Genomic DNA, 21,830 nt, shown 5'->3' with positions numbered 1-21,830 from the left:
GTCACACCTTTCTCTTCCTGTCTGAGTGTGCCAGCTCTCTCACCCTATCGCTATTCCCAGGCCCCCATCCATCCATCCTTCCATCCATCCCACCCCCTCAGAGAGAGCAGCTTTGTGTGCTGGGAGCATCTCCTGTTTGACCCCACACACCAAACCACACGGACACACCAGTGCTCCTTCAGCAGAAAACACAATAAGGTGCAGTGGGAGGGGGGCTCAACCACGGGCAGCTGTAAGCAATGTGAGATCATTAGCATCATTATGTAATTAAATGTCATTTTTGCAAATGACACTGCTAAATGGATTGTAATATCCACCCTGCCTTGTTCACTAATCCATTTAGGGGCAAATTAATGATGTGGGCTTTTAGGGAACCCTAGTCTACGTTTGTTGCAGCGGATTTCCCAACGGCTCCGAGTTCCAACAGCACAAAGTTAATTAGAAGCACAGAACATCCCATCTAAAAGGCAAATGTGGAGTAATCTGTCCTTCAGTCAGGGAGATCAAAGTGCTTCATTTTGTAGGGCATCCAACTACAACAGCCTGATTCACTAAATGGCCTCTCCTGTGAAGGGGTATCGGCTTTCTCAGCTGTGGGGTAAGGGGTTTGAAGTTTGCATTCCTTATTAGAGACACATGTTGTTCTTGTTTACTTAAATGATGTAGACCTAGAGGGAAACAGTGATGGCCACTGGCAAGCCGTATATCTCCAGTACACATCACTGGATGGCACTGGAACAATGCCAAGCAGACTGAACCACTTTTAAATAGGGCCAGATTCTGTTTATGTATGTTTGAGAAATCTAACAACAAAACCAGTATCCTAACAGAGGCCTTGAGTGGTGAAAAGAGGGAGGAGAAAAACATTATATTTCAACATAATGAATGCTTTTCCCATGACTCAAATCATCACCCTTTCTCCTACTCAGGACCTGCATTATTTGAGCAAATATATTAAAATAAGTGACAGCTCCCTATTGCTGTTAAAACAGCCATTCATTTGGTGTCTGCCATACCAGCAGATGACCTGGAAACAATCTCATCCCTCTTCACTGAAATCAAGCAGAATGCTATAAAACAATCTTGAAGGGGACTGATGCACCATTTCCAGGCGTCTGTCTGGAGACATGCCCTAGATTCTCCTGTGGAGGGAATCATGAAGAGACTTCTATGGCAGGAGGCCACTTTGGACAAAAGGGCTGAGCGTACTGTAAGCAGGGCAGAACAAGTGTATCAGCAGCAGAGGGTTGAGAACAGCCCCACAGCCCCATAGCACAGCCACCGCCCCATAGCACCGGCATAGCCCCATAGCACAGCCACCGCCCCATAGCACAGCCACAGCCCCATAGCACAGGCATAGCCCCATAGCACAGGCATAGCCCCATAGCACAGCCACTGCCCCATAGCACAGCCACTGCCCCATAGCACAGCCATAGCCCCATAGCACTGCCACAGCCCCATAGCAAAGCCACCGCCCCATAGCACAGGCATAGCCACATAGCACAGCCACCGCCCCATAGCACAGGCATAGCCGCATAGTACAGCCACCACCCCATAGCACAGCCACAGCCCCATAACACAGGCATAGCCCCATAGCACCGCCAGTCCAATAGCACAGCCACAGCTCCATAGCACAGCCACCACCCCATAGCAAAGCCACCGCCCCATAGCACAGCCACAGCCCAGCCCCATAGCACAGCCACAGCCCCATAGCATTGGCATAGCCCCATAGCACAGCCACAGCCCCATAGCATAGGCACAGTCCCATAGCACAGGCACAGCCATATAGCATAGGCACAGCCCCATAGCCCAGCCACCGCTCCATAGCACAGGCATAGCCCCATAGTACAGCCACCACCCCATAGCACAGACATAGCCCCATAGCATAGGCACAGCCCCATAACACAGCCACAGCCACATAGCACAGCCACAGCCCCATAGCACAGCCACCGCCCCATAGCACAGCCACCGCCCCATAGCACAGGCACATGGCACAGCTCCATAGCACAGGCACAGCCCCATAGTATAGGCACATCCCCATAGCACAGCCACAGCCCCATAGCACAGCCACAGCCCCATAGCACAACCACAGCCCCATAGCATAGGCACAGCCATATAGCATAGGCACAGCCCCATAGCACAGGCATAGCCGCATAGTACAGCCACCACCCCATAGCACAGCCACAGCCCCATAACACAGGCATAGCCCCATAGCACCGCCAGTCCAATAGCACAGCCACAGCCCCATAGCACAGCCACCACCCCATAGCAAAGCCACCGCCCCATAGCACAGCCACAGCCCAGCCCCATAGCACAGCCACAGCCCCATAGCATTGGCATAGCCCCATAGCACAGCCACAGCCCCATAGCATAGGCACAGTCCCATAGCATTGGCATAGCCCCATAGCACAGCCACAGCCCCATAGCACAGCCACCACCCCATAGCAAAGCCACCGCCCCATAGCACAGCCACAGCCACAGCCCCATAGCACAGCCACAGCCCCATAGCATAGGCACAGCCCCATAGCCCAGCCACCGCTCCATAGCACAGGCATAGCCCCATAGTACAGCCACCACCCCATAGCACAGACATAGCCCCATAGCATAGGCACAGCCCCATAACACAGCCACAGCTACATAGCACAGCCACAGCCCCATAGCACAGCCACCGCCCCATAGCACAGCCACCGCCCCATAGCACAGGCACATGGCACAGCTCCATAGCACAGGCACAGCCCCATAGTATAGGCACATCCCCATAGCACAGCCACAGCCCCATAGCACAGCCACAGCCCCATAGCATAGGCATAGCCCCATAGCACAGCCACAGCCATATAACATAGGCACAGCCCCATAGCCCAGCCACCGCCCCATAGCACAGGCATAGCCCCATAGTACAGCCACCACCCCATAGCAGACATAGCCCCATATCATAGGCACAGCCCCATAGCACAGCCGCAGCCCCATAGCATAGGCACAGCCCCATAGCACAGGCACAAAGCACAGCCCCATAGCACATGCACATAGCACAGGCACAGCCCCATAGCACAGGCACATAGCACAGCCCCATAGCACAGGCACATAGCACAGCCCCATAGCATAGCCACAGCCCCATAGCACAGCCACAGCCCCATAGCATAGGCACAAAGCACAGCCCCATAGCACATGCACATAGCACAGCCACATAGCACAGGCACAACCCCATAGCACAGCCACATAGCACAGCCACATAGCACAGGCGCAGGCCCATATCACAAGCACAGCCCCATAGCACGGGCACATAAATGAACAGGGCCTCCACAAGATTCAAGAGCTTATGGGGTTTCATTAAGTTGTCCCAAAATATGTATTTACACAGGACACTTTGGCCATATCTCAGTAACAACTAATTGCAAGCAGATGCTGAGGCCTCAGCTACTGTATTTCAGAGCTGGCATCACAGTCTCTGGAGACCATAGCTTTCTTGTGCCTTGAGGAGTTAAGATTTAGCACAACGTCTGCTGTGGCTGTGCTGTGAAAGCCATAGGAGGAAACTGTCACTATTGAACACACGCATAACAGGTATCTGTCCAGGAAGTCAAATTAAATAACAAGGCAGCTGAAACAAACACAGATAACAGAGATGAAAAACATTAAGATTGAATGCATTGTTTTAAAATTTTGCAGAGAGGGTGGAGTCTGTAGTGGGAGTATGTTGAGTGAATGGGGTTAATTGAGGATTAGGATATAAGCTTTGGAATGTGAAGTCATAGTGGGGTTTAAAAGAGAGGTTAGGGAGAAAACAAGGGGTGGATGGCAGTGAGATAGTTTTACCACAGCCAGACCAAAGAGGAGAGACTATCATAACGGCCTGAGAGGTGTTTTTTTATATGTTCCACCTGTAACAGACACACTACACTCACAGCACTTTCATCTCACATCTCCACACCTATCTCATTTCTCTATCAAATCAAATCATATTTGTCACATGCTTCGTAAACAACAGGTGTAGACTAACAGTGAAATGCTTACTTATGTACCCTTCCCAACAGGGGTACGAGGTAATTGAGGTAGATACAGTGCATTCGGAAAGCATTCAGACCCCTTGACTTTTTCAACATTTAGTTACGTTACAGCCTTAATCTAAACTGTATTTTAAAAAAAATATTCTCATCAACCTACACACAATACCCCCTAATGTCAAAGCAAAAACTGGATTTTAATTTTATGCAAATATATTAAAAATAAAAACTGAAATATCTTATTCAGACCCTTTGCTATGAGACTCGAATTTGAGCTCAGGTGCATCCTATTTCCATTGATCATCCTTGAGATGTTTCTACAACTTGATTGGAGTCCACCTGTGGTAAATCCAATTGATTGGACATGATTTACAAAGGCATACATCTGTCTATATAAGGTCCCATAGCTAACAGTGCATGTCAGAGCAAAAACCATGCCATGAGGTCCGGAAAGCTCAGAGACAGGATTGTGTCGAGACACAGATCTGGGGAACAGTACCAAAAAATGTTTGCAGCATTGAAGGTCCCCAAGAACACAGTGGCCTCCATCAATCTTAAATGGAAGAAGTATGAAACCACCAAGACTCTCCTTAGAGCTGGCCATCCGGTCAAACTGAGCAATCGGGGGAGAATGACCTTGGTCAGGGAGGTGACCAAGAACCCGAAGATCACTCTGACAGAGCTTCAGAGTTCCTCTGTGGAGATGGGAGAACCTTCCAGAAGAACAACCATCTCTGCAGCACTCCACCAATCAGGCCTTTATGGTAGGGTGAAGACGGAATCCACTGCTCAGTAAAAGGCACCTGACAGCCTGCTTGGAGTTTGCCAAAAGGCACCTAAAGGCCTCTCAGACCATCCAAAACAAGATTCTCTGGTCTGATGAAACCAAGATTGAACACTTTGTCCTGATTGCCAAGCATCATGTCTGGAGGAAACCTGGCACCATCCCTACGGTGAAGCATGGTGGTGGCAGCATCATGCTGTGGGGATGTTTTCAGTGGCAGAGACTGGGAGACTAGTCAGGATCAAGGGAAAGATGAACGGAGCAAAGTACAGAGAGATCCTTGATCAAAAACTGCTTCAGAGCGCTCAGGACCTTAGACTGGGGCGAAGGTCTTCAATATTTCCAGTTAAGAAGTTTTAGGTTGTAGTTACTATAGGAATTATGACACGTCAACTATTTCTCTCTCTACCATTTGTATTTCATATACATTTGACTACTGGATGTTCTTATAGGCACTTTAGTATTGCCAGCCTAATCTCGGGAGTTCATAGGCTTGTTGTCATAAACCGCGCTTTACTTCAAGCACTGCTAAGGGCTGCTGGCAAATGCAGTAAAATGCTGTTTGAATGAATGCTTACGAGCCTGCTGCTGTCTACCACCTCTCAGTCAGACTGTTCTATCAAATATCAAATCATAGACTTAATTTTAATAAACACACAGAAATACGAGCCTTTGGTAATTAATATGTTAAAATCCGAAAACTATCACTTCTAAAACAAACGTTTATTCTTTCAGTGAAATACGGAACCGTTCCGTATTTTATCAAACGGGTGGCAACCCAAAGTCTAAATATTGCTGTTACATTGCACAACCTTCAATGTTATGTCATAATTATGTACAATTCTGGAAAATTAATTATGGTCTTTGTTAGGAAGAAATGGTCTTCACACAGTTCTCAACCAGCCAGGCAGCCAAAACTGCTGCATACACCCTGACTCTGCTTGCACTGAACGCAAGAGGTGACACAATTTCCCTAGTTAATATTTCCTGCTAACATGCATTTCCTTTAACTAAATATGCAGGTTTAAAAATGTATACTTCTGTGTATTGATTTTAAGAAAGGCATTGATGTTTATGGTTAGGTACATTTGTGCAACGATTGTGCTTTTTTCGGCAATGCACTTTTGTTACATCATCACCCGTTTGGCGAAGTTGAAGTAGGCTGTGATTCGATGATAAATTAACAGGCACCGAATGTATTATATGCAACGCAGGACAAGCTAGTTAACCTAGTAATATCATCAACCGTGTGTAGTTAATTAGTGATTATGTGAAGATTGATTGCTTTTTATAAGATAAGTTTAATGCTAGCTCGCAACTTACCTTGGCTCCTTGCGGCCACAAGGTCCTTTTGATGCCGCACTCGCGTAACAGTGGCATGGGTCCCCAGATCCTCAAAAAGTTCTACAGGTGCACCATAGAGAGCATTCTGACCGGTTGCATCACCGCCTGGTATGGCAACTGCTCGGCATCCAACCGTAAGGCGCTACAGAGGGTAGTGCATACGGCCAAGTACATCACTGGGGCCAAGCTTCCTGCCATCCAGGACTTACTTTTTTTTGTAATTTAGCAGACGATCTTATTCAGAGCGACTTACAGTAGCGAATCCATACATTTCATGCATTTTTTTTTTGCTTTAAAAAAAACAAAAACAAATTGTACTGGCCCCCCGTGGGAATCGAACCCACAACCCTGGCGTTGCACACACCATGCTGGCGTTGCAAACACCATGCTCTACCAACTGAGCCACAGGGAAGGCCGATGGCGATGTCAGAGGAAGGTGCAAAAAATTGGCAAAGACTCCAGTCACCCAAGTCATAGACTGTTCTCTCTGCTACCGCACGGCAAGCAGTACCGGAGTGCAAAGTCTAGGTCCAAAAGGCTCCTTAACAGCTTCTACCCCCAAAGCATAAGACTGCTGAACAATTAATCAAATGCCCATTCGGACTATTTACATTGACACCCCCTTTGTTTTTACACCGCTGCTACTCAGTTTATTATCTATGCATAGTCACTTTACCACTAACCAGCATGTACAAATTACCTTGACTAACCTGATACTGGTAAACCTGTATATAGCCTCATTATTGTTATTTCATTGTGTTACTTTTCATTTTATTTTTTACTTTAATTTATTTAGTAAATATTTTCATAACTCTATTTCTTGAACTGCATTGTTGGTTAAGGGCTTGTAAGTAAGCATTTCACGGTAAGGTCTACACCTGTATTCGGCACATGTGACAAATCAAATTTGATTTGATTTTGAATTGAAGACAGCACAGGAGTGGCTTCGGGACAAGTTTCTAAATGTCCTTTAGCGGCCCAGCCAGAGCCTGGACTTGAACCAGATCGAACATCTCTGGAGAGACCTGAAAATAGCTGTGCAGCGACGCTCCCCATCCAATCTGATAGAACTTGAGAGGATCTGCAGAGAAGAATGGGAGAAACTCCCCAAATTCAGGTGTGCCAAGCTTGTACCCAGGAAGACTCAAGGCTTTAATCGCTGCAAAAGGTGCATCAACAAAGTACTGAGTAAAGGGTCTGAATATTTATGTAAATGTGATATATATAAAAAAAAATGTTTAACCATTTTTGCTTTGTCAATATGGGGTATGTGTGTAGATTGATGAGGAAAAAATACAATTGAATACATTTTAGAATAAGGCTGTAACGTAACAAAATGTGGAATAAGTCAAGAAGTCTGAATACCTTCCGAATGCACTGTATGTGCATAGGTAGGAATAAAGTGACTAGGCAACAGAGATAATAAACAGTAACAACAGCGTGATGAGTCAAAAGTTTACACACACACATACACAGCTCATAAATCTGTGTCATCACCATACTTGTTCTTACAGGATCCTCTGTTTTGACTGTGCACACAAACCAGGTGGTTACTTTTTCCTTTTCAGATGGATCTGACCAAATGTAAAAGAACAGATAGAGAACATACAATAACATGTTGTTCTACCCACAGAGGAAGTGGTCACCAGCCAACTCCTGGGAAACAGTACCAGTAACTCCTAACACAGTTAGAACTGAGCACCCTTCCCGCCTTCTAGAAACCACTTTCCCAATGTAGACAGACCGAGCTAGGAGCAAGGAGCAAGGTCAGGTCACAACTTCCTGTATCATCCCATCTAATCCTATTCTCTGTGGACAAACAGCAGGAAGACAAAACCCACCACAGACCCAGTTCATTGTGGAGGCAAACGCATGACTTCAACATAACTAGAGTGGGAACTGAGTCATGCTCTGGGACCTGGTAGAATGTATGATTACTATCCTGCTGAGGTGAAAAAGCAACATGAACGGTGATAGAATGGTGCAGGGCCATGGTAGAGCCAGGGGCATCTGGAGAGCATTAAGACATCAGATCCACCGGGAGATTCATTAGGCAAGCTGTGAGCCAGCTGTTTGTTTAGGGAAGGGCTTGGCTCTCTCTGGTTAGCAGGAGACTAGAACTAGGCTAGAACTCACACATGGTAGCATGAATAAAACACCATGGTGATGCTGAGAATGCTGGCTAGTGTACACACAATCTATGTGAAGAGGGTGCTGGTTGCCACAAGAGTGAACTGAAGATGTGCATATTAATGGATTGAAGATTGAGTATCATAGAGCTCAGTAGGCCATTTACAGAAAAACATCATTTTGCCTAATGAATAGCTTGGTATTCAGTAGGCAAAGAGGGGCATAACAGATTTCATGGGAACCATAGCAACATTTATTGAGAAAATAATGTAATTAAACTGCTTATTTAAACAGGGAAGTGTTTCCAAAAGCCTGCAATTTGCAAACAATGGTTCACCTCGGCTATAATTTCCCACAGGAAAATAATGTTGTCCTTCCATGATCCTGGACCAGGTCTGCTGGTCAGAGCATGCTGCTGTATGTTGCTGAGTGGTGCTGCTGCTGACCCCGGTTCATCCTCAATATGGTGCTCCACTCCACAATGTAAACCTGCTTTGGCATCAGGCTTTCAGGCTCAGGACCTCCTCATGACCCCTGCTGCACTACAGGGAGAGGCTGAGCATCAGCACTGTGTCATGACCTCATGTAGTCAGAGTCCTTGGTGTGGGAGGCCAGCAAGAGGCTGATCAGGCTGGCTGGCATGACTAGACCAAACAGTGTGATGGGGTATCCCATCTCACAACACAGGCTAGGAGATGAGGGAGGAAGTGGAGAAGGTGGAGGAGGAGAAAGAAGAAGAGGAGCAGGAGGGGGAGGAGGAGGTGCAGCGATGAGGGTGTTTTCACAAGGCCTGTGAAGGGTGATTTATGAGCAGCTCCCTCCCTGGCAGGCTGGAGAAAGTGGCTGTCTCTCATAAACACTAGTAACATCAACATCAATGTTGTCCTCTTTTAATACTATGAACAAACAGATACCAGTGTGCTGCAACATCTAGACTTTTGGTAAAAGGTACAACAGCATGTTATCACTAATAAAATATGGAAAACATCAATCATATATCTCTTTTCATGGATGAGATAATAAATCAGTGTGATATCCGTGGTTCAAATGGCTAGCAGTGTTCTTTTGAGAAGTGTGACATACAGTATGGTATCTAGACAGAAGCTCTGATGGCTCTCCATACTGCAGGCCTTTCATGGGCAGTCTGCATGTCTCTGCCAAGAGGCTGCGGTCTAATGGAGCATGTCTAAGCACCTACAACCAGACCTCTCCCATAGCAACACAGTCCACAGCCATGGACGGCCATTTCATGCATACATAAAGAAGAGTACGTTATAGTAGTTACATTGTGCAGCTATAATTGTGCTTGGTATATTCCTTATCTCGCTTGACAAGATTGTCATTTTCAATCACTTCAACGTGAGTGACTCAACAGGCATAAACACTATCCTATAGGACAAGAACAAAGTACATTCTGATATACATTATGTGCTTTGTTAGTTTCAAATGAATGATGTTCTTAATTATTAGTGCTGTGGGTATGGCCGCTACATGCTGATCTCTACCGTGACTGGCTGCACTGTGTTTAACTAACAGAGGGCTGAATAGATCAACAGGGACAGAGAGACAATATAAACCACATATAGGTGTCCCTTTAAATAGCATTCTAGCACAGTAAGCTCTCCGGCATGGTCTGCATTAAAGACAGGAACAAAAGAGGAGGGCAAAGCAGATGTAGGCTCTCCTCCCTGAACCCATGATCCGTCCTGATAGGCGCATAATGAGAACCAGACCAATGTTCACACCATAACACACACAAATCCCCTTTCATTATTCATGGGAGTTTAGTCTCTTCATTAAGGCGGAGAGAGGGAACTGAAGGGGAGGGGAGAGGAAGGCTGTCCAGGATAATGTTGCTGCTGCTGGGCTGAGGACGGACTGGGGAGGTCCTGGCTGGTCTGACCACACCACAGACATAAGGCTGGCAGGGATGTAGACTCACATATAAGCAGACAGGGCTGAGAGGCAGAGGGGGGGGTGGGGAGGGTTCTGTATGGCCCAGGTCCCTGAGGCTCACAGCATGGAATGTTGCTTTGATACAGTAAACACAGAGTGACACAGCCCTTCAGCGGGGGGGCCTGGGAAATGCCATCACACCGGCACTGACGTTAGCAGGCAACGGCAGCTCCCATTGTCAAGCCACTGGCAATCAGCATCCCCATCGCCATAAACATTTTGTTTTCTGTTCATGAGTGTTTGCTTACCAACTGAAAATATGTCACTACTGGACACTAACATGTGCCTATTCCAATCTTTCTCCCAAATCTATATTGGTAATTTAAATGTCAGTGAGACCTCATAATTCCCCTGTCAGGTTCAGTTCTGCAGCTGGTAAATGGTTAGGCCTATATGACTGTAACTGTAACTGTTTCATGAGGGGAGAGACAGTTTCTTTACTACTGAACCTCTCACAGTTTTAAGAGCTGTGAGTCACTCCTGCTGTAGTTACAGTCATTTCCTTAGGTTGACCCGTTGAGTAAAAGCATGGCTCATCAGTAGAACAGTGGTAAGAAATACAGTAATGTGATACTAATTACCTTGCAGCTGGTTTATTCCTAATGGATGCTGCTGTAACTATTTCATCCCCCCCACCCTTTTTTTACACACACACAAGTAAGAAAATAGAAACTTGTCCCTACTGTATATCCAGAATCTTGTTATAATGTAGGTATCTTGACATGACTGACTAGGAAAGTGACATTTTGATCTTACATATTTTATGGTGTTCATTCAAGATGAGTGATTAACCCAAAACGCTAATAAATTTTCCAGTCCAAGGAGACGTGTGAAGGAGCTAAAACTGCCTTTTCAGTTTGTGAGTGATGGTGTTTGCTGTTGTGAAACGTTCCGTCGGGGCCGTGCTGGGGGCTTTGTGGAGGCTGGCAGGTGAGAGAGATTACCTGGGACTATAAAGGTCCACCAAGAGAAAGCCAGGATGCAGGCTGGGACAGGCAGGACAGGCAGGACAGGCTCCAAGCTGAGGCCTCCGTGACCCATTTCAATCGTCTCCTCTCCTGGCCTCAGAAGAGCACACACTGGCTTAATCTACTGTAGGTGTAGATATTATGACAAGGCAATCTGCGCACTGTTTCTATGCCAGTATGTGCTTAAAGACTATAGGCTGATCCTAAAAGGTGAGTCATTGGGAACAACAGTAAACTAACCCTACATGCCTGCATGTATGCTCTTGCATTACTTCTATCCCAGGTAAATAGCCCTAAAGGTTTTGTTCTCCTATGAAAACAAAAAATATACAGATTGATGAAAAGTATAGCCTAGGTGGATTTCTAGTGCTGCTCTCTACAGAACTGGATCCATTGTCCACCAAATGGCCTGTAAGACCTGAGACCATGTGTACTGTGATGAATTGGGTTGTAAATCACATTATCAATAGTTCACACCTAACGGCATGGAGCCATCCATAGCTTTAGCATTATGTGCAAACCGTCATCAACCCTGGCAGAGCATTGGTACGTTGACAAATGGATTGTATTGCAATTGCATATCCTTTGCTTCCAAAATCACCAATCAGGAGCCATATAGAGATCAGATAATGAGAGAGCACAAAGTTATACAACTCCTGATCCCTAGACTTCTTAGTTCAACATGCACTGCGCTGACAGAAGACTTGTTCTGAAGACATTTTTGGATATGGATGGTGTAAGTTTATCTTGCAAACAAATGATCAGCTACTACTTAAGTTAACTGTGTAAGCAAACCATTAGCCGAGATAAGAGGATGGCTGCAGAAGAGCAACACCTCCCATGTTGATGGAAACTGTGTGTATGTGTGACATTGTCCTGAGTAAGACCGAGTGCAATGACCTGGTTCATGTTGTAACTACCTCTGACCGGCTATGACTTGACAGACCCACCCTGATGGAGCTGCCATTCATGCTCTGGGATTTAGCTGGCTTTCCTGCCATTAAGTTCTAGATGTGGGGTAACACACAGAGCAACACACCCAGTCAAATGCATGGTTTGGAATCTTTTCATACTGCTAAGCCATCATGAATGTTCCTTCATGGAGCTGTCATTGACAGGGTAACTGCTATGGAATGTATTGAAATGTCTTACAATGATAGAATAAGTTAATCAACGGAAACACAAAAGCATTGAAGCAAAATGTAAAACCCCTGACAGGAGCATAATTCTCCCAGTAGGTTACTACAGTATCTTGTACCGAGTAACCATATATCACTAATACCTTGCAGAACACGTTTTCTCTCCCTTTCAACAGGAAAACCATTAATAGTGTGTGAGGCACTGTCCTGAAATATCAGTGGCTTTCCGGGAGCACGGCAGTTAGTGATGGGGGGGGAAAAAATCTATACAGTTACTGTACATATCGGGATATCATTTTTTACAATATATCGTATTGTATCGTTTTGACAGTATTGTAATATTATTTTTGCGCTAGTTGGCTGCACCTGTACCAAAACTCCAGTATTTTTCCTTCTCCATCTTCTTTTTTAAACAGGGAGCCAATTTGTTTTCAGCACTTTTATTTCCATGACTGATCAAAACTCGTTCTCATGGCTCTCTTGCTGCAGCAGAAATACGGTGAGCAATATGTTTGGAACATCAAATCACAATAAAATCACAGTATCCAATCGCAATACACATAGAATTGTGAGAATCGCAATACATATTGTATCAGGGGGTCCCTGGCAATTCCCAGCCCTAATGGCAGCTATGTAAATGCTGTGCTCCAACTCCATGTGTCCCATGGAGAACACACTAAGCTCCTCCACAGGGCCACAGAGCCGGTTAGAGAGGAACAGCCTTGCTCCCATTCGTCTGTTTATCAACACCTTGCCAAGCATTACTGTGCATGTCAGATATCCCTCAAAGCCTTGCCTGAGCCCCAGGCCCCTCCAGAGCTCTCCTCTCCTCTCAGCAACCTGGACGATCCCAGCCACCTCCACCCCAACCCCACACTACTCCCTGCTCTTATTTATAGATGAACAACAGTTCTGGGAGGGGAGCAGGCTGAGGCTCCCTTACACACCTGGGTCAGTGGGGAGGGCACACAGTGAGGGTAAACACTCTGGCCTCTCTTTTTCTCTCGCTTTGTTTCTCCAACACTCAAGGAATGCTTGTGTTTCTCACACTATGAACTACGACTGGTCCTGGAGAAACATAAAACCCTTTTTACATCAGCAGTTGTCATAAAGTGCTTATACAGAAACCCAGTCTAAGACCCCAGAGAGAAAGCAATGCATACAGTATGTAGAAGCACAGTGGCTAGGAAAAAGAAAGTCTGGAACCTAGGAAGAAACCTAGAGAGGACCCAGGCTCTGAGGGGTGTGCTGGGTGGAGATTACAAGGGTACATGGCCTTTAAGGTCGTATCATTATTCAAGATGTTCAAACATTCATAGATGACCAGCAGGGTCAAATAATAATAATCACAGTGGTTGTAGAGGGTGCAACAGGTCAGCACCTCAGGAGTAAATGTCAGTTGGCTTTTCATAGCCGAGCATTCATAGGTTGAGACAGTAGGTGCGGTAGAGAGAGAGAGAAAGAGAAAGAGAAAGAGAGAGAGAGAGAGAGAGAGAGAGAGAGAGAGAGAGAGAGGGTCAAAACAGCAGGTCCGGGACAGTCAGGGAGGAAGGCAATGGATGACACTTACTGTAAGTGAAGCTGAGTCGTGGAGTGACATCGTCCTCGGTGGCAGCTGCTTGGACAAAGGTGTAGGCCAGTAGGAGAATGAATGCCGGGAGACAGAGCTGGGCCATGCTTATTGTCCACATAGCTCCTCTCCTCACGACTGCCAGCCAACTCATATGGTTTGTCTTTCACGATTTTGGGGAATTCATGAAGAGTGTCTTCTTCTCCCCTGTGTATATTTCCTCTCCCTCTCTTCCTGTAGGTCTGGGCCCCCTGAATGGGAAACTGGTGCGCTGTTGTAAAAGTGAAGCCGGGCAGCTCCTCTGGGGCTACAGATGACTCTGGGCTTGGACTGATGACCTTTCACCTCACAACGAGCCTTCCAGGATGGACAGCCGCCTCCAATCAGCCTCCATGCACTCAAACCACCCCAGGGCCTCAGCTGAGATCTGCAAACATGGACAAAAGAACATTCATTCACATTGGCGTACAAACAGTGTAACACAGCTCATATGATTCTTCTCTTTATCATGGAACATTGGTTTGGAAAAACACTCCATTCACGCACACGTCTCAGGTCTAACAAAGAGTTTAGCCATAAGGCTACTAGCTACATTGGAGTTACTTTAGGCTGAGTGCACTTCCCTATGTTTGTATTTGTTGGGCATAACTGGATGGACGTAAATTCATTTCACAGCCTGTGGCCATGTCGGTCTGTTTTCAACTGGCAGAGTGCATCCTTTACCTGGACCAACAAAAACACATCATCTGTTCACTTAACAGGCCCATCAGATCATATTTGACATACTGAGACAAACAGAGTTGAGACAAATACTCTCCTCTCTATGGGGCTCTGACCTTTTCACTACATGTTAATATCATAATATCATAACATCACTCAGCATGTATGGGCATTCAGGTTTTGTTTCTAATGGTAAACAAATAGAATACACAAAGAGAGATGGTTTGGTAAGGATTCACAAAATACTAAGCCATAAATTAGGACAGGATGCTCTCGATTGTGCATCTGTAAAAGTTTGTGAGTGATTTTGGTGACAAGCCACATTTCTTCAGCCTCCTGAGGTTGATGAGGCGCTGTTGCACCTCATATAATTGGTTCAGAGTTTGTTTTGATATTTTAACCTGCGTGCCGTGATCGCGTTTGGTGTGGGGGGACAAAATACATTTATGCACGATGGCGCACGTGCGCAGCCGGTTTGGGTTCCGTGTTAGTGAATATACATGGTTGGATACAGCTACAACACTCCTCAACTCTATATGGATCAATGATATTACATCTTTAATGTGCTTGCCAAGACCATGAGTGGACACCAATGATTTATATATAAACTAGAAGACTACCTGGGGGCACTGTTTTGAAGCAACTGCACCCCATCTTGGCACTCCCTCACCGTTGTAAAATATATTATTTTTGAAGCTATTGAAATTAATTTATTAATGTCTACATTTGTTTTCGCCATCTTTCTTCTATTGCAGACACCTTAATGCACTCTTTAACATTATATTATATGAGTTAAACAAAAATGTACCATTCAAAAATATATAAAAACATTTTCCTTAAAGTATAATTTTTTGAAAGTATGTTACTGTCCCCACTACAACAACAAAATACATAAATGCATGTATTTTTGGCCTTTCAGTTAAAACTTCTTAGGGATAGGGGGCAGTATTTTCACGTCCGGATGAAAAGCGTGCCCAAAGTAAACTGCCTGTTACTCAGGCCCAGAAGCTAGGATATGCATATAGATAGATAGAAAACACTCTAAAGTGTCTAAAACTGTTAAAATAATGTCTGTGAGTATAACAGAACTGATTTGGCAGGCGAAACCCTGAGGACAAACCATCCAGGGGAAAAGAAATTGAGGTCATAGTATTTCCCAATGGGTTTCTATGGGAAGCCCTATTTAATAGGAACCTGGTTGCAGTTCCTATGGCTTCCACTAGATGTCAACAGTCTTTAGAAATTGTTTGATGTTTTTCTTTTGAGAAATGAAGAAGTATGGCTGTTCTTTGTAAGTGTCACTCCATGTGGACTCTACTGTTTGGTGCGCGTGAACTGGAACGCGCTTCACGTTGTTTTTATCCGGTATTGGAAACAGTTTATCCCGTCTTAAATTTTATAGATTATTTATATTTTAGGATACCTGAGGTTGGATTAGGTACGTTGTTTGAAATGTTTGGACCAAGTTTACAGGTAACTTTTTAGATACTTTGTAGTCATGGTGGGCGAGTTGGAACCGGTGTATTTTTGAATCAAACGCGCCAAATAAATGGACATTTTGGGGATATAAAGAAGGACATTATCGAACAAAAGGACTATTTGTGATGTTTCTGGGACATTTTGGAGTGCAAACAACAGGAGATCTTCAAAGGTAAGGCATTTATTATATCGTTATTTCTGACTTTTGTGTTGCCACCTGCCTGGTTGAAAATTATTTTCATGTGTTTGTATGCGGGGCGCTGTCCTCAGATAATCGCATGGTCTGCTTTTGCCGTAAAGCCTTTTTGAAATCTGACGCTGCGGCTGGATTAACAAGAAGTTAAGCTTTATTTTGGTGTATTACACTTATATTTTCGTGAATCTTGAATATTGATATTTCTGTAGTTTGAATTTGGCGCTCTGCAATTTCACTGGATGTTGTCAAATCGATCCCGCTAAAGGGATCACTAACAGGTTAATTGAAATACTGTAGAATTTAATTCATTCCTATGGAGGACTGCTTCTTCTAGGGAGTGCCAATATGGCCATCCAGTGGCTTCAAAGCCTCTCAATGGTGTCACCTGTGCACCCCCTCCGCCCTCTATGTCACCAGGCTGCTCGTTATAGCGCACGCCTGTCACCATCGTTACGCGCACCTGTGTTTCATCAGACTCACCTGGACTCCATCATTGCCCTGATTACCTTCCCTATATATGTCACTCCCTTTGGTTCCTTCCCAAGGTGTCATTGTTTCTGTTTCATGTCTGTGTGCTGTTCGAGTTTCTTGTTTTGCATTATGTTCTGTTTATTTATTAAAACACTCACTCCCTGAACTTGCTTCCTGACTCTCAGCGCACATTGTTACAATTGGCCAATACATAGCATCAGCAATCCAGGGTTTGCGTACAGTACATCTTTGGTGGACACGGACTACCTTGTATGCCCACAGTTTGTCAATATGATATATGAAATCATCATGAGAAAACCCACAAAGCAGCTGTTTAAGAGCATTATAAAAGTAAAGTGAACCACTGAAATTGAGAGTGTGGCAAAGGGCAAGGCCTCTACGGTAACAGAATGTAATGTGAACAGTATCCCAATTATGTCTAGGCCTACACAGCAGCACACTGGAGTGGTCTCCATTACAGCTCCATAGCCACAAGGGCCAGCCCTTTAAATACTACCAATACTCTAGGAGATTGAGTTACACATGAGGTCGGCCAGTCAATATAAAAAATGAGTAAAGTTATTTTTGGTTTATATTCAAGATTCCTAGTCAATAATGTACCTGATGCCAGTCTAAGGCCCAAGCATCTGTCTATGTGGAACAGGTGAATGGCAGTCAGAGGCAGAACACAGATTCAGAGACTAAGCTCAATCAAGAGGGAAATACAAAATGGGGTTATTTTACTGCACACCTGTGATCACGCACTTGAGATTCCCACAGGGGAATCTTTTGCTTGAATCTCAAAGAACATTTATTTTGGAATAGGACTGACACCACGACTATAACTACAGCGAATTAAGTTATGAAGTTATTTTCTGCATGTGGCATTTGTCATCGTCGTTATGTTAAACTGCGGTCATTAAAGTTGTGGAGAGGTTTTGTTTACAAGTGGTACTGAATAACAGATGATCAAAATGTATCAAATGTCAGAAAGCCCCTCAGGTTAAGAATGTCTCACCACCACCTGGGAGCCGCAGAGCGCCTCATTGACTATACAATGAATTAATCAGGAGCATCTGGATGAGACAGGATACATGTTTTACTCCAGGTGTCAACACCGCGGAAGGTGTCCCGTTTACAGTTTTAAATTTATGTCTATTTTACTACCCAACTAAATCACTCAACTGTAAAAATGCAAATATGTACGCATTTTCAAAACTCCAACCCAGCTATATTTCTCGCTAACCTCTTGTAGAATCCTAATTTTAAAAAACTGGTCGATTTAAAAAAAGAATTAAAAAAAAAAAATAGATCAATGAGTCTATTGCTCGCTTTGAGGACAATACAGTGCCACTGACACGCAACCAAAACCTGCGGGCTCTCCTTCACCGCAGCCAACATGAGTAAAACATTTACACGTGTTAACCCTCGCAAGGCTGCCGGCCCAGACGGCATCCCTAGCCGAGTCCTCAGAGCATGCGCAGACCAGCTGGCTGGTGTGCTTACGGACATATTCAATCAATCCCTATCCCAGTCTACTGTTTCCACATGCTTCAAGAGGGTCACCATTGTTCCTGTTCCCAAGAAAGCTAAGGTAACCGAGCTAAACGACTATCGCCCCGTAGCACTCACTCCATCATCATGAAGTGCTTTGAGAGACTAGTCAAGGATCAAATCACCTCCACCCTACCTGACACCCTAGACCCACTCCAATTTGCTTACTGCCCCAATAGGTCCACAGACGATGCATCGCAATCACACTCACACTGCTCTCATCCATCTGGACAAGAGGAATACCTATGTAAGAATGCTATTCATTGTTTACAGCTCAGCATTTAACACCATAGTACCCTCCAAACTTGTCATTAAGCTCGACATCCTGGGTCTCGACCCCGCCCTGTGCAACTGGGTCCTGGACTTTCTGACGGGACGCCCCCAGGTGGTGAGGGTAGGAAACAACATCTCCACCCCGCTGATCCTCAACACTGGGTCCCCACAAGGGTGCGTTCTCAGTCCTCTCCTGTACTCCCTGTTCACCAATGTCTGCGTGGCCATGCATGCATCCAACTCAATCATCAAGTTTGCAGATGATACTACAGTGGTAGGCTTTATTACCAACAATGACGAGACAGCCTACAGGGAGGAGGTGAGGGCTCTAGGAGTGTGGTGTCAGGAAAATAACCTCACACTCAACATCAACAAAACAAAGGAGATGATCGTGGAATTCAGGAAACAGCAGAGGGAGCAGCCCCCTATCCGCATCAACGGGACAGTAGTGGAGAAGGTGGAAAGTTTTAAGTTCATCGGCGAACACATCACGGACAAACTGAAATGGTCCACCCACACAGGCAGCGTGGTGAAGAAGGCGCAACAGTGCCTCTTCAACCTCAGGAAGCTGAAGAAATTTGGCTTGTCACCAAAAAACACTCAAACTTTTACAGATGCACAATCGAGAGCATCCTGTCATGCTGTATCACCGCCTGGTACGGAAACTGCTCCACCCACAACCATAAGGCTCTCCAGAGGGTAGTGAGGTCTGCACAACGCATCACTGGGGATAAACTACCTGCCCTCCAGGACACCTACACCACCCGATGTCACAGGAAGGCCAAAAAGATCATCAAGGACAACAACCACCCAAGCCACTGCTTGTTCACCCCGCTATCATCCAGAAGGCGAGGTCAGTACAGGTGCATCAAAGCTGGGACCGAGAGACTGAAAAACAGCTTCTATCTCAAGGCCATCAGACTGTTAAACAGCCATCTCTAACATTGAGTGGCTGCTGCCAACATACTGACTCAAATCTCTTGCCACTTTAATAATTACAAATTGGATGTAATAAATGTATCACAAGTCACTTTAAACAATGCCACTTTATATAATGTTTACATACCCTACATTACTCATCTCATATGTATATACTGTACTCTATACCATCTACTGCATCTTGCCTATGCTGCATGGCCATCGCTCATCCATATATTTATATGTACATATTCTTATTCATTCCTTTACACTTGTGTGTATAAGGTAGTTGTTGTGAAATTGTTAGATTACTTGTTAGATATTACTGCACGGTCGGAACTAGAAGCACAAGCATTTTGCTACCCTCGCATTAACATCTGCTAACCATGTGTATGTGACCAATAGCATTTGATTTGATTTGAAATTCTAAAGAGCCAAAAAAGAGAAGTGTCAGAGAGTTGTGAAGGTCTGCTTGGCTACACTGTAACTGTAGCTCCTGCCAAGTGCCCCTGTCTTTTGTGTGGACTGTTGCGTGCTATAGACAGGGCCATGGTGAGGGCCACATCAGCAGGGGAGGCAGCGGCAAGCATCATTAGCCTTCTTTGTGAGAAGCAAATTGGAGTCAAGTCCATCTGACCAATGAGCAGCTGCTGCTCCACTAATCCTTCTGTTGTGTGACAGGCAGAAGTAGAGACCTACACTACACTACTGGCCCACATGTAGCAGTCAGAGTTTTGCTGAGGCACGCCAACAGTTGAACTCAATGGGAGTAAAAGGAGGTCCTCTCTGACAGCATAGAGATTGCAACTCTGTACTTCTCTCTCCAGTATGGTTTGAATATACTGAATTGTCTCATCTCTTTCACAGAAAACACCATCCAATTTGCTCTGGTCAAGATACCATGGACCATAGCAAACACATATGATACATCTGAATAAAGGATTTCTGCTGTTTCTTTTTGACTCCCTTTTCATTCAGATACAATCAGGTTGGAGCAAACCTTTCTGCTACTGTAGCAAATTTCAAGATTGTGGAAAAGAGTTGCGAGTTTCCCATTTAGGTTGGAATAACATATTTGGCCTGTCTCCTTTTGACACAATGTAGGGAAAATAATATATCTTAGCGGAAACGAAAACAGAAGTCAAAAACATTCACACACTTCACTTTCCAAACGGAACAATAACAGACATTCATTCTCCTTCCTCTCTATGCAGATGATGCCATGGTTCATTGTTGAGGTGGTAAGTGAGCAGATCTAAATTTTCTACTAAGCTACAAGTTTTCCAAGGCATAAAGATGCTTTCCTTCCAATTCATCACCAGCCTATCATCTGCATGAGTACTAGTAATGGTTTTGACGGTCCGGTCAATGCAATGGATTAGAGCTGAGCGATTATCCAAATCATTTTTTGTTGTTGTGGTTATTAAATAAGTAATTGACAGACGTCGGTGCATTGACTTCAATTCCATTTAGTTCTGTTATTTTGTGCGCCCAACATGTCATTTCTCTAGAGAGAAATCAAATAATTCACTAGATAGTTCTTGACATGATTTATGTGGGACGCTGGGCTAAAGGGAGTTGTAGTTTTCATGAAGCAAATATTCAACCTAGTTCAGCGCAGAAATGTGGTAATGCGAATACAATGACCATAATCCATTGAGCCTGTTCTATCCAGCTCAGACAGAGATGGATAAACTTTTTAGCCTGCTACATTACATGCTAACCACACCGCTCTAGCATTGCAAAATAAATTTACACATGTTATTCAATCATTTCACCCACACTGCTCGTGCCGTCTGCATAGCCAGGCACTAAAATAGAACTTGTTTCTATTTGTGATTCTTGACCTGCTGCAGGTCCCGCCTCTCCCATCTCCTCATTGGTTTTTAGGAGCATATACCCACATGGGTGATTGAAAGATGAACTGAGGTTCACACTCCAGTCCGTAGTGGTAATGCACCTTGAAGTTGGTTGCCAACTGCCATATAAAGTCCAAAGAAGAAGAAGAATCCTGAAGGAGAGATTACACAATGAGGAAAGAGAGGGATAGAGACAGTTCGTGAATGTATGCCTTATCTACTTTGAAGAACTAGTAAAATGATTTAGTCAGACAGCTCTAGAGACATACTAGTAACACTAAAGACAGTACAGTATGGGGAGCACAGAGATAATGTTGTCTGGCTGGCTGGCTGCTACTGCCTGATCAGAGATGAGATGATGACTTTAAGGAATAAAAAAATATTAAATTATAAAATTATTTTAAAAAGTAATACACAATAAATATGTTTTTTCTTTCATGGTAATTTCCTATTTTTCTATTGATATCT

The 21,830-nt window shown here is 44.7% G+C and overlaps 1 protein-coding gene across 2 annotated transcripts in view; it reads right to left on the bottom strand.

Moving 5' to 3' along the window:
- Nucleotides 1–21,830, bottom strand: part of LOC106561177 (semaphorin-4B) — a 99,181-nt gene that overhangs the window by 37,441 nt on the left and 39,910 nt on the right. For both annotated transcript variants that reach the window (XM_014124850.2, XM_014124849.2), the window contains exon 2: nt 13,893–14,319. In XM_014124850.2, coding sequence (XP_013980325.1) covers nt 13,893–14,046 — 154 coding nt within the window. In that variant the 5' untranslated portion in view covers nt 14,047–14,319. The remainder of the gene's footprint in view (nt 1–13,892; nt 14,320–21,830) is intronic.

The sequence above is a fragment of the Salmo salar genome, chromosome ssa10 (genome assembly GCF_905237065.1).
Source record: "Salmo salar chromosome ssa10, Ssal_v3.1, whole genome shotgun sequence".
NCBI classification, from domain to species: Eukaryota; Metazoa; Chordata; class Actinopteri; order Salmoniformes; family Salmonidae; genus Salmo; species Salmo salar.
Note: the sequence above shows the minus strand (reverse complement) of the source record. Positions and strands in the feature narration are given on the sequence as shown.